This window comes from Triturus cristatus, chromosome 1_1, assembly GCF_964204655.1.
Source record: "Triturus cristatus chromosome 1_1, aTriCri1.1, whole genome shotgun sequence".
NCBI classification, from domain to species: domain Eukaryota; kingdom Metazoa; phylum Chordata; class Amphibia; order Caudata; family Salamandridae; genus Triturus; species Triturus cristatus.
The window spans coordinates 762,251,644-762,262,957 of record NC_140579.1 but is presented as its reverse complement, the minus strand read 5'-3'; the positions used below and the strand labels follow the sequence as shown (position 1 = coordinate 762,262,957).

The following is an 11,314-nucleotide window of genomic DNA, read 5'->3' as shown; positions in this document are numbered from 1 at the left end:
GTTCGTAACGCACGCTTTGCAGAAGTCTGCGCACGAGTGATTGTATTTGTGGGTATAGGCCGAATGGCAATATTCGCAGTAATACCTAGCGCCGAGGAATTTTTTTATATCTTTCACACCGTAAAAATGGCTTTCATGTAAAAGAACAAACAGAATTTTAGATTTGTTGGCGGTACCGCTGGTGAAATAACGCCAGCCGCCTTCGTGATATAATACTTTAATCGTCACACCCAAGTAATTTTCAAATGCTTCTATGTCTTGCAAAGAGACATCCGTATCTGGGGGGATGTTTAGGGCATCGTGCATTAACTGTGCCTGCTCTGTCAACGTTCTATCCGTAGATTGACCGTGAGCCAATAACCCTGCCAAACACCCCGCCAGGCACAAATTTCCAGCTGTGTTGTTCAAATCAATCAACCATCGACGTTTCTTTTGAATGATCTTAGTAAACAATACAGAATTTAGAGCCCGTCTGGCACCGCCGCCCCTACTTTTTATCACAGTCACAACAAGTGTTAAACTTTGTGACCCCAGAATCTCTGCATTGCTATTCATCATGTCAACAATTTTGTTTAAGAAATCTGAGGCATCTAGGTCGTGATGCGGTAGCCTGCGAGTGTAAAAAGAGTTAGCCAGACCACCGCCGCTCAGGCGAATTTGTACATAATCGTTGGGGCCTATGTCTGGGGCCATTTGGTCCAGCAGCAGTTGGATAGAGTTAATAACCGCTTCTAGGGCCAGTCTAATAGAATCTATGAGATGAAGATTGACAAAACGAAATTCTTCATAAAATTCTATAGCTCTAAATTTTTTGATAACTCTTTGATATTGTCGCACGCTTTCTAAAAACACCGGCGCAGGGTTGTTACTGATGCTAGAATTATCGCAAGCGACAGCTGTTCTCTGAGGTGTTTGCTCTAACTGCGTGGGGCTCGGTGGTAAATACCCATTGTTGCTTTGAATATTACGGCGTATATTTCTCAAATGGTTTTTGGCTCTTTTTAGGTTTTTGGCTAACCGATTTCTGACTACTTTAGCGGCTAACCATTTCTCTTTACGTTTGGCGACTGTAGTTTCAGACCTTCTCGGCGACCTATGCTCTTTGGGGGTCATTATCAGTTTCCCGAGTCGAGACTCAAGGAATCAAGGTTGGCTTGGGCATCTGCTAAAATAGATGCGAGCGAAGTCTGAGTATTTTGGATCACGTCCTCTACTGCTAGTTTGACATCTGTTATGCCGCCGATATGTCCGGAAGCTTCCTGTACACGTAGAACATTAAAAACGGATGAACTGACGGGTGCAGAGTTCAAGCCTAATCCTTCTAGGGTATTTATTAGGGGAAAAATGGCGTAAATTGCCTGAAGTACAGCCGCGTCGCTGGGAAGTGAAGCTTTAACAGCAGCAGCAGCAGCCCCACTGCGGGGGTCAAGTGGTGTCTTTATCTCAACGTTAAGTGGTTTTTTGACACTTAGGACATCATCTATGGCGCGCGAGGAGACAGAGGTCTCGAGCTGATTTTGAGCAGTTACTAAAGCAGCTGAAAGTGATTTCTCTAAATTTTGCTGTATACGTACGATGCCAGCTTTGATGCGTTCAATGGCTTGTATCTGAGCTACTGTATCACGATTACTTAAAGCAAAAATAATAGCTTCGCAGATAGATGCTGTGTTAAGAGTGCTTCCCCTAAGGTTTGTTATTAAAGGTAAAATATCGTGGCATGCTGATGTTACTGCGGTAATGTTTAGGGGTGGTGTGGGGTTATGTCTAGGAGCTTGTAGCGCCGCTGCGGACGCCCCGTTTGCTGCAGCACTGTGGGCAATTTCAGTCTTTAAATTATGGTGAATAGCACCTGGTGCGAACCTTACTGGGGGACTGGTGATGGCGGGTCCTCCTCCTATTGTAACATCTGTGTGACACCCCCCTTGTGAGCGTGGGTTCTTGGAGCATTCGCTGTGTACAGCTGGCCCTGCTTTTGATCTGTTTTGTTGAACGGGTACATTCGCGTTTTCCCCCCAACAGTCATCATCGTCAAGCAGCGAAATTATTTCTTGTTCATCGGGGGGAATAATGGCGTTTGCTGGTTGCGCATGCAAGTTCTTTGATGGTTGAGAGTGAGACTTGGGGGTAGGAGTAGGTGGGGGGTGCACTAATACCGGAGTATCGCTGCAAGGGTGCGTTGTGACACCTAGAATCTGTTCTGAATTTCGGCTGGGGAGAACGCAACCAGGGGTAGGCGTGTTTGAATTCGAAACCTGGAAGGTCTGTAGAGTAGCAGAATTGTTATCATTAGCATTCGCTTTCCTATTGCGCTTTTGATCACCCTTTTCTTTACAGCCAGAGTGTCTCTTTCTCAAACCGCCACCATTTACAGACACCGGTGGAAACTCATGCAATGCAGGCCCCCCAACAGTACTCCCCCCAAAACCACCCTGCAATGTTTGTGGTGGCCCTCGCCGCCTCGCTTCTTTACGCTTCTGACCTTTGCTTTTCAGATCGTCAGGCGGCAACCTTGAACTCCTTTGTACAACCGGTTGTTGTGTATTTGATTGCTGCACGTGTTGGATGGAGATTGCATCATCAGTTTTATCTAAGTAAGAGCAAAAAACACAATTTTAATTCAAGCAATGAACAGTCGGAAGAGTCCTCAATAGTCATCAGTGCTACAACTAGACTGAGAGTGGCAGCGCAAGCACACACACACACACACACACACACACACACACACACACACACACACACACACAAGCACACACACACACACACACACACACACACACACACGCACAAGCACGCGCACATCAGCATGGTCTATGGTAGAACATACTACCAGTAGAAAAGAGAATTAATTCTTACCAGCATGCGCGCTGAAGCCGCAAATTTGACTGGCTGCGATAGGATTAGGGCCTTCAAGCGCAGTGTCGAATAAAAGTGCGTCTGCCGCCTCGGCCACTTCCTGCGAAGACAAAAATGCAAACAGCTGTAACACATTTCCTATATCGGTTTAAATTAAATTACTTGAAAGCACCGCTATACGTATTTACAAGCTCATGCAAACAAAAGTACACACACACACACACACACACACACACACACACACACGACCGCAGAAATAGACCCAGACCTTAGTTGTCAAATTAGCTGCTTTTCAAGCCGCAGCTCAACCCCGGCTCGCTGGCCCCAGGCTATATAGTGACATTATTTAAGACCTCGGGCGTTATTAAATCATGATCTGTAAAGCAAGGAGGCGGACTAGTCCTTGACTTAAAAACACGGATCAATGAGCAGATAGTCTTTGAGGTAAGAGCATGTGCAAAATCTAAACACACCGAGAGTCATGTCATATTTCCTATTGCTTAAAATGCCAGCTGCTGTAACAGTACTAAAAGTCTTTTGACGACGACGTGAAAAACTGAATTAGAACCACATGCTAGAGCATTTCAGACGGGGTCCGGCAAAACAAAAAAAAAAAAAAACGCAAACACACACACACACACACACACACTTTTTGTTTTTTTATGCATCTTTCACGGTTCCTGACTAGCAGTTACAGTTAATTCAAAACACCCCGAGTTTCACCTAATTTTATCTATTGCTTAAAACCTTTTGACAGAGGAGCGAAAGACTTAATTAGAACCACATGTTAGAACATTGCCCGGGACTTCGGTCTAATTCGTCTTAGTGTGACAGTCTGAGCCGGAAAAAAAGCTTACATCCCTGATAAAAAAGCATTTAACCTTTGAGAGATGACGCTAATAGAAGCGCAACTTCAAAAAGAGCTAGAGGATTATATAAAAAACATAAAACAATCTTCTTACCAACAATTCTTGGTCCTCAGACATGTTCATAAATGGAAACGGTGCTCAGTCATCAGGTGGTGAAATCTTTCAGGGGCTTCAGCTTTTCAAGCGCCCGATGTGGTGGGAGAATGAAGGTGTCACCAGCGCCGTTGGTTGGAGCGTCGTAGCTTTCCTGAGAGCTCCAGCCTGAATGTTCTTGCAGACCTCACGTTTTTATACCCAAAACCCGACAGTTTCCCGCCACAACTCACAATACCACGTATGTCTTCGTGTGTCGAGAATTAAACGGTATAATCCACTAAGCATTTCAGGTTGAATATAAACAGCTGTGCATTAACGTGGCAGCAAGGTGCTGAAAAAAGTCAGACCGCCACGTAAAGTTAGGCCCCCCTTATTTTATCCATATTTTTTGCAAACCTCGACAGCACACTAGGCACCATATGCGGACAATAGCCTGTCTAAGCATTTCAGGATGAATATAAACAGCGGTGCATTAACGTGGCAGCTAGGTGCTGAAAAAAGTCAGACCGACACGTAAAGTTAGGCCCCCCTTTTTTTATTCATATTTTTTGCAAACCTCGACAGCACACCAGGCACCATATGTGGACAATAGCCTGTCTAAGCATTTCAGGATGAATATAAACCACGGTGCATTAACGTGGCATCTAGGTGCTGAAAAAAGTCAGACCGACACGTAAAGTTAAGGGCTTTTTTCATGCAATTTATTTAGATACATTTTATATCACAGAGTAAAAATGTTCGGTACAAATATGATTTTAAAAGTCCAATGAGAGCGTAAAATAGACCTTGTGGATGTCTGCTAGTTATCATAAACACTGTAAACATGTATATTATCAGTGAATGAAATACAATTTTGCATCGGTCTGTTATTTACACGGCCTCTTTTCAATCTGCGTAATTGCCTCAACACAAACCTTGTTACTAGAGCATCATTTGCCTTCAAATCAGCTGAATACATTTTTAAAATGCTTTCAAAGTCTACACCACGGCATCTATGAAATAAATAAAACAAACAATGTGCCCCGCAGGTAAATGATACATCATCCTGAATCTGGTTTTCATGAAATGTTATTAGGCCTGAAGTGTTTCTTTTTAAAAATTGCCATATGGTATTGGGGTACAGATAACTGTTTGGTGGCACGCCATAGGAGTCAAAAAACTCAGAGTCCTTTTCTGTTAGAAATATTGCTAACCAGTGTCGACCCCTTTGATCTTTACCGTCTGTATTGACTATTAAATGAAGCGGTCGCTGGCGATTACCCAGATACATTGGTAGAGTGTCAGCTGCGAATACACCTAAAAATGAATGTTTTGCCGTCTCGTCTTTGGCGAGAAAACGTTCCAGTTGCCACGTATTCATCACATATAGTCGATTAGCACCTCTCGCCTATGGTTAATCTGAATAACATTCTGAAAGACAGCGTAAATCAGAAGGTTTATAGTAGACGGTAGAGCGGCGCTAAAACGGAGCTCCAGACGTACATTGCCTGATTTTTGTATCGAAAAATGGCCGCCACCCACGTCGTTGTCAGGGCATAGATCGAAAGCCAGCATAGAATCGTCTTTCGAATACTCTACACGATCCACAAAGAAGGGTCGGTCTGATGCGTACTTCCCAGCAACTTGCAGCACACCCAAATATTCTCTAGCCACACCCCCAGTTCCAAATGACGGCGTGTATGGTTTTGCCGGTATAGCTTGGCCGTCTACGGAGAGGCTGCTGTGAGATATATTATAATGCTTGAAATTAAAGGGGTTTCTGCCATATTCACCGCTAAATGCTGCGTTATCGACCAGCGCTACTATTACAGTTCTTGGCAAAAATCCGAAAAAAATATTCTCAGTATTCGATAGTAGCGCACCGGCTGGGATGCTGAACACTTTGAGCTCCACTCTTTCGATGGGGTACTTGGCATTACTGGTTAACAGAGTCTCGGCGTGAGCTAAACGCACCACCGGGCTCACTTTGACACGTTTCACAAATAGTGACGCCGCTAAGATATGCACTTTGTAATTTTCTGCGTCGCCGCTCATTAAGCAAAAAGTGTCTTTATTTCGAATCAGTTTAATCTTCACATCTAGACCGTTAAGCATTAATTTGTCTTGGAAAAATAAATCGCAGTGTAATTGCCCAATCAGTTCCACTTTACGACTTCGGGCTGTAAAGCTAGCTCTGCTCTTAAATCCCGCGTTAGCACCGTTTAAAGTCGTGTCCTCGTGCTCTCCAGCGGTGTCTCTGTAGAAGAGACCTGCAGAAAGTTGGCGTTTTAAAGTGGGGTCCCCATAATTAAGTACCGTTTCGAGATAAGCCCTGTATGGATACGTGTTGTTTGACTGGCTGATGAGCCGGTCGCCGAGGCTCACATCCAGTTGGTTAAAAAGTGAGGCTATGGGGTATGGAGAAAACGCCACTCGGGCTGCGGCGTCCAAATCGGATCCGTCTGCGTTAGTAATTTTGCACGACAGATAAATCAGGGTAGCTGAAAGGTCCAGGTAGTCATCCGACCGAGCTATGAAGAACTCTAAGGGGGCTGTGTCTGACAGGGCTGAAAGTGGCGGTACTTCGACATATAGAGAACTTTCAATGCTGGTTTGCGTTGGTGGTACTTGGAATAGGTCCAACTCTGACTTTGTGCATTCCTGGGAACCGCAAGGGACGGAGGCCATGGTCCGATTTAAAATATGTTGCCCTTAGAGACTCGTTTTTTTCCGTGTCTTCTCCGGGTCTTAAGCGAACTCTTTTGAGCCGGTCGCCGGCGCTTCACAACGCTTTGAAGGAACGCGGGCGGCCCCCTTAGTGATACACCCCTTTTTCTCTTCCTTCCTCTTTCGAGATAGATTAAACCTGAGCCTTCTTGACCCGTTTTGGTAAACTTTTTCATCACCGCCCCCGAAACGTGCCCTGCGACGTCTCGGGCAATATTTGCTGCAGCGGTTTTCACGTGCGGTTTTACCAACTGGAACCCTCTTCTTAAAAGCGGTACTGCTTTTCTGAAAAGGCTTCTGAATATACCGCCAACACCCGCCCCGTACATAATAGGTGCCCCGTGGAACCCCGGGAGGCCTGAGCCGGCTTGTGCTCTATAGTAATCCCTATAGAGCGACGCGTCGCCGTAATTTTCAGGTAAAATCATTATTCTAGTACACTTCACCACGTCGCGGCCTGAAATGAAGCTTCGCTATGACTTTACCCACTTTAAATCTTATATTAGTGTTCAAATCGTCCTTCAGTTCCAAAGTTATTGTGTGAAAATGTTTTTTGCTGATCGGTACATAATCTCTTTTGGTGTAAATGATGTTTATCATGCTATTATTCTTGCCTGTGATTTCCACGCACCGGAGGAGAGGCACGTAGCTATCCCCCACTCTCTGATGCTCTATCACGTCGCAGTATACAAACATCATATAAAATCCGCCGTGTACATCCGTGTAGGCTTTCCCCGCTGATGAAGAGTGGTGAACGTTAGGCGTCAGCCCCAACACTCTCCCCAGTTTTTCACGCACCAAAATACCATAGTCTTGAGCATTCCTCAACTGCACTTTTCGAAGTCGTGGTTCATACGTTAATCTAAGGTCAACAAGTTCCGATATGTTACCAATGGATTTATTCATTACTTCTACAATGTCTCGTATGTTGTCATAGTGCCCCGGCGGGAAAGAAAGTTCGTGGGCGCTTTCCTTCTTGCGTACCACCGTAAATCTAACATCCTCTGTTTCAAAAGTGTCCCACGTGTGCGGGTACTGAATTTCTGTTAGGGCCACCTCCCAATCTCCTTGTAGATGAATAGGTTTTGCTAGTTTCACCGTAAAATTTGAAATTTTGTTATTAGGGAAAGTGTCCAAAGACGCGTTACTCGGGAGCGTCAGATAAAAAGGTCCGACCTCCATGGCGCTTCCGCGGTACCTAAATGCCTATATCCGCTGTTGTAGACTTTGTATATCCTTTAATTCACTCTCAGAGACCCAACTATTAAATTTATCAGGCCATCCCCGCCATTTAACTAGGCACTGTCTTTGTGCCCCGTGCCCCTTCTTTGCCAAAACGTTCTCAATACGGTACACACGATCTTGATCCTGTTTTATTTTTTGCAGCTCTTCTTTGTAAAAACACCCTTCGACCTCCTCCCCAGCATAGTCTTTTAAGTTAAAAACTGTAACGCCTGAATGCTTGGAAATCTTGTCTATCACAAAGATCTCATCTGTAAAAGTCTGCTCATACCCCTTTTGAAATACCCCCTTGCATCTAGATACCCTAACATGATCACCTTTTTTGAGAGTGTTTTTTGAAACAGGGTTGTTGGTGAACACGGACCCGTACACAGTTCTCCAAATTTTCAACTCATTTTGCGGGGATACTTCTACAGGGGACGTCTTAATGGTTCTATGATAGCTATGATTGTAACTTTCAATAAAATCTTGTAAACGATCTATATAACGAAATGTGTTGTACGCTGTAAAATACCGCCAAATTCGTGCCTTGAGAGTTCTGTTGAATCTTTCTACAATCGCCGCCTTCACTTCGTTGTTTGTAACAAAATGTTTTACACCATACTTGTTCAGCAGAGCTTTTAGCGTCTTGTTTTCAAACTCTTTTCCTCTATCTGTTTGTAACTTTTTAGGAATTCTCCCGCTGCTGAAAATGTAATCAAAGGCTTTTGTGACCGAGCTCCCCGATTTTTCCTTCAGGCCAACGGCGAATGCATACTTTGACAGTACGTCTATCACCGTTAATATAAATTTTACACCATCATTAACCGCGGCATGTTCACGGACGTCTAGAAGGTCCGCTTGCCATTGATGATTTAAGCCGCTGACTATCACACGCCGTCTTTGAAAGCGCTTTCTCGACCCCTTATGTAGCGTGTAGGCATCTTCGCCCGATAACCAGTCGCGTACCTGTGTTCTTTTAACACCGTCGTTGTGGATTTTGCTCTCCTTGTACAAGGCTTCTACACCGCCAAAACTACCAACTTTCGAGGGGTTGTAATAAACTCTTTTGAAAAGCTTCTGCATCGTAGCGCTTCTTGAACTAAAATACCGCAACCCCTACTCCCGCCCCCCTATTCTATTAATTCACTTTTGTTTTATTATTTTTCTTTATCAAATAATCAGAACTAGAAGCCGGTTTATTTTACAATAGTAGATTATTTAATAACACACGAATTAAACAGTGTATGATTTAAACTGGTAATATAGGAATGTACAGCGCTATAAACGATAATAACGATAAAAACATAGATATTTAACACAATGCTCTCAAAAACTCGTGACGTAGAATCAATATTTGGATTTTGCTAGCTATGAACGGTACCAGTCTTCTTACATCCTCCCCACGCCCCTTCAAGAAGGCTCGACAAAACAAATCAGATATTGTATTCATGAAATTGAAAAACTGTTTCTTATTCAGAGTAGTTCCTAGGGTGCAAAATGTCCGCCTGATATAATTGTCGATGCAATCTTCGAGCACGTCGTCAGCGCCCAAGAAGATTTTGCTCTTTTCAACGTCGTAAAAGCCTCTAGGTTTCTGACCCAGTTCTTTTTCAAGCTCTTCGATGATTTCACATCGCTTGTTACGACATAGCGCGGTCGGGCGAAACACTGGTTTGGGGTACGCCATCTTTGCTCTGATCAGAAAATAAAAAGCGTCTTCCAGGCATCTAACGCTCGGTCGCACGCCGATCTCAACCATGTGTCGAAACACACTTTCCTGCAACGGAAAAACACACATACATAATAGTAGCAATCGCGAAGATCATCATGTTTTCATTTACTCTACATTAAGAAATGTCATGTTCCTCGGTTTTAAACTCCTGTAAAGATACTTGATCTTAAAATATCTACGGTAATTCTTCCTTCTCAAATGCTGTTTCATTATCAAGCGTATGTCTTCATCACCCGCTTCATACATACTTTTCACATGCTCTGATGGGGACTGTACTCTCTTAATATACTTTAAAACATTCGCAATCATCTTACTACAATCTTCGGGTACTGACATTTCTTTCAAGCCATAGACCGCCCCCAACGTCGCCATAATCTTATAGGGGTCCAGCTTGTAACATAGTTTCCGTATCAAACTGTCTTCATATTCATCAACCGTCGTGAGACAGTCGTGATGCAACTGACTCGGGTCGTCAATTTTACAACCTTCGCATTCGTCGTACCACCCCGCCTTTAAGCACAATTTTATGATCGCGGCTATCGCTGTCAAAAGTCCGCGATATCGATCCGTGCTCCAACTTTCACCACGACAAAATTGTACAATTGCGTCTAAGCGCTTACAGCTGCAGTTTTTATGCGTTACGGCAAGTTTTTTCTGTCTTGAGCAGCAGAGACATGAAAAACGTAGCGATGGCTGTGTGACTTCCATAGTCGTGCTAGCGGTTTTGTCGCCTGGGGCTCCTCCTCCTCTCTTTTGCTGATAAAAAGAAAAAAGGGGTTTTTCGACCTCAGCCTTCCTCACAACTACACGCCTCATCATCACACTCTTAAACACCCCAGAGGATTTGCCGAAAAATTGCGGTTCGTACTTACTTTTCGTTTTCCAACTTCGCACTTTTCTGTTTCGTTTACAGATTCTTCTCCGGAATCCATCTCTGTACAGTCGCTGGAGTCCTCGGGTTCAGGCTCTTGCAGGTCAATACCCTCGTCATCTTCACTTGGTTCCGCTCTTCCACCGCCGTCTGTAGCATCGGAGGTATTGCTCGCCATTTTAGCAACGCCACCAACCGCCTCTTCGCAGGCTCCGGTCTCGGGCTTTATATTCGGCATAGCCGATGCCTCGACGTCTGTCTCGGGCTTTTTATTCAGCATCGCCGACGACATCTCCGACGTAGTACCCGCAGGCGTTGTTGGCGCGCAATTTTCCTTATCACTATCGTCGAGTTCTGCAGCGTCGTCTGCAGCATTTGCCGCTTCCTTCAGCATCGCTGTTATAGTTTCTCCAAGGGGTCCCGCTTCCACGCTAGAGCAAGACATTCTCAAAGTTGTCTTAAAGCTCGAGCTTTTCTTTGTCGGCAAAAAGCGGGGGTTTCTTAACACACGGTCCTCGGAATGCTGGCTTATATCCTCTGTGAACATACTAGACACGCCCCGCGGTATGTTTGTAGACTCGTATTTCACACTACCCCCACTTCTTAGCAACCCTCCTGCATGCGTGGTCGATTCATACGTTTTTGATTTCATCGCAGTATCATTTTATAAGCCTTGATTCACAATTCCTAACTTATCGTTTTATACGCTTTATGATTTCATCGCCGTATCATTTTATAAGCCTTGATTCACAAATCCTAACTTATCGTTTTATACGCTTTTTTTTTTATTTATTTTTTTTATTTCATCGCCGTATCATTTTATAAGCCATGATTCACAAAATAACGACCTATAAAACAATAAAATGCTATAATCTTATCAATACGTTATAAGGACCGATTAAAACCCGATTAAAATCAGACTTGGAACGCGTCCAATATAGACACACGGACCAAAGGGGCGTG

General features: G+C 44.1%; 2 protein-coding genes across 2 annotated transcripts; both read right to left on the bottom strand.

Annotated features, from left to right (window-relative positions):
* Positions 1 to 1,115: 1,115 nt before the first annotated feature.
* Positions 1,116 to 6,485, bottom strand: LOC146871048 (uncharacterized). The gene is made up of 3 exons (XM_085646120.1): positions 5,681 to 6,485; positions 2,854 to 2,991; positions 1,116 to 2,587 (listed from the first exon to the last, which is right to left on the bottom strand). The coding sequence occupies exons 1-3, from the start codon at positions 6,483 to 6,485 to the stop codon at positions 1,116 to 1,118; spliced, it is 2,415 nt and encodes an 804-aa protein (XP_085502246.1).
* A 2,458-nt stretch (positions 6,486 to 8,943) lies between these two features.
* Positions 8,944 to 11,098, bottom strand: LOC146871047 (uncharacterized). The gene is made up of 2 exons (XM_085649747.1): positions 10,353 to 11,098; positions 8,944 to 9,525 (listed from the first exon to the last, which is right to left on the bottom strand). The coding sequence occupies exons 1-2, from the start codon at positions 11,001 to 11,003 to the stop codon at positions 9,061 to 9,063; spliced, it is 1,116 nt and encodes a 371-aa protein (XP_085505873.1). The 5' UTR covers positions 11,004 to 11,098; the 3' UTR covers positions 8,944 to 9,060.
* Between the last annotated feature and the right edge of the window lie 216 nt (positions 11,099 to 11,314).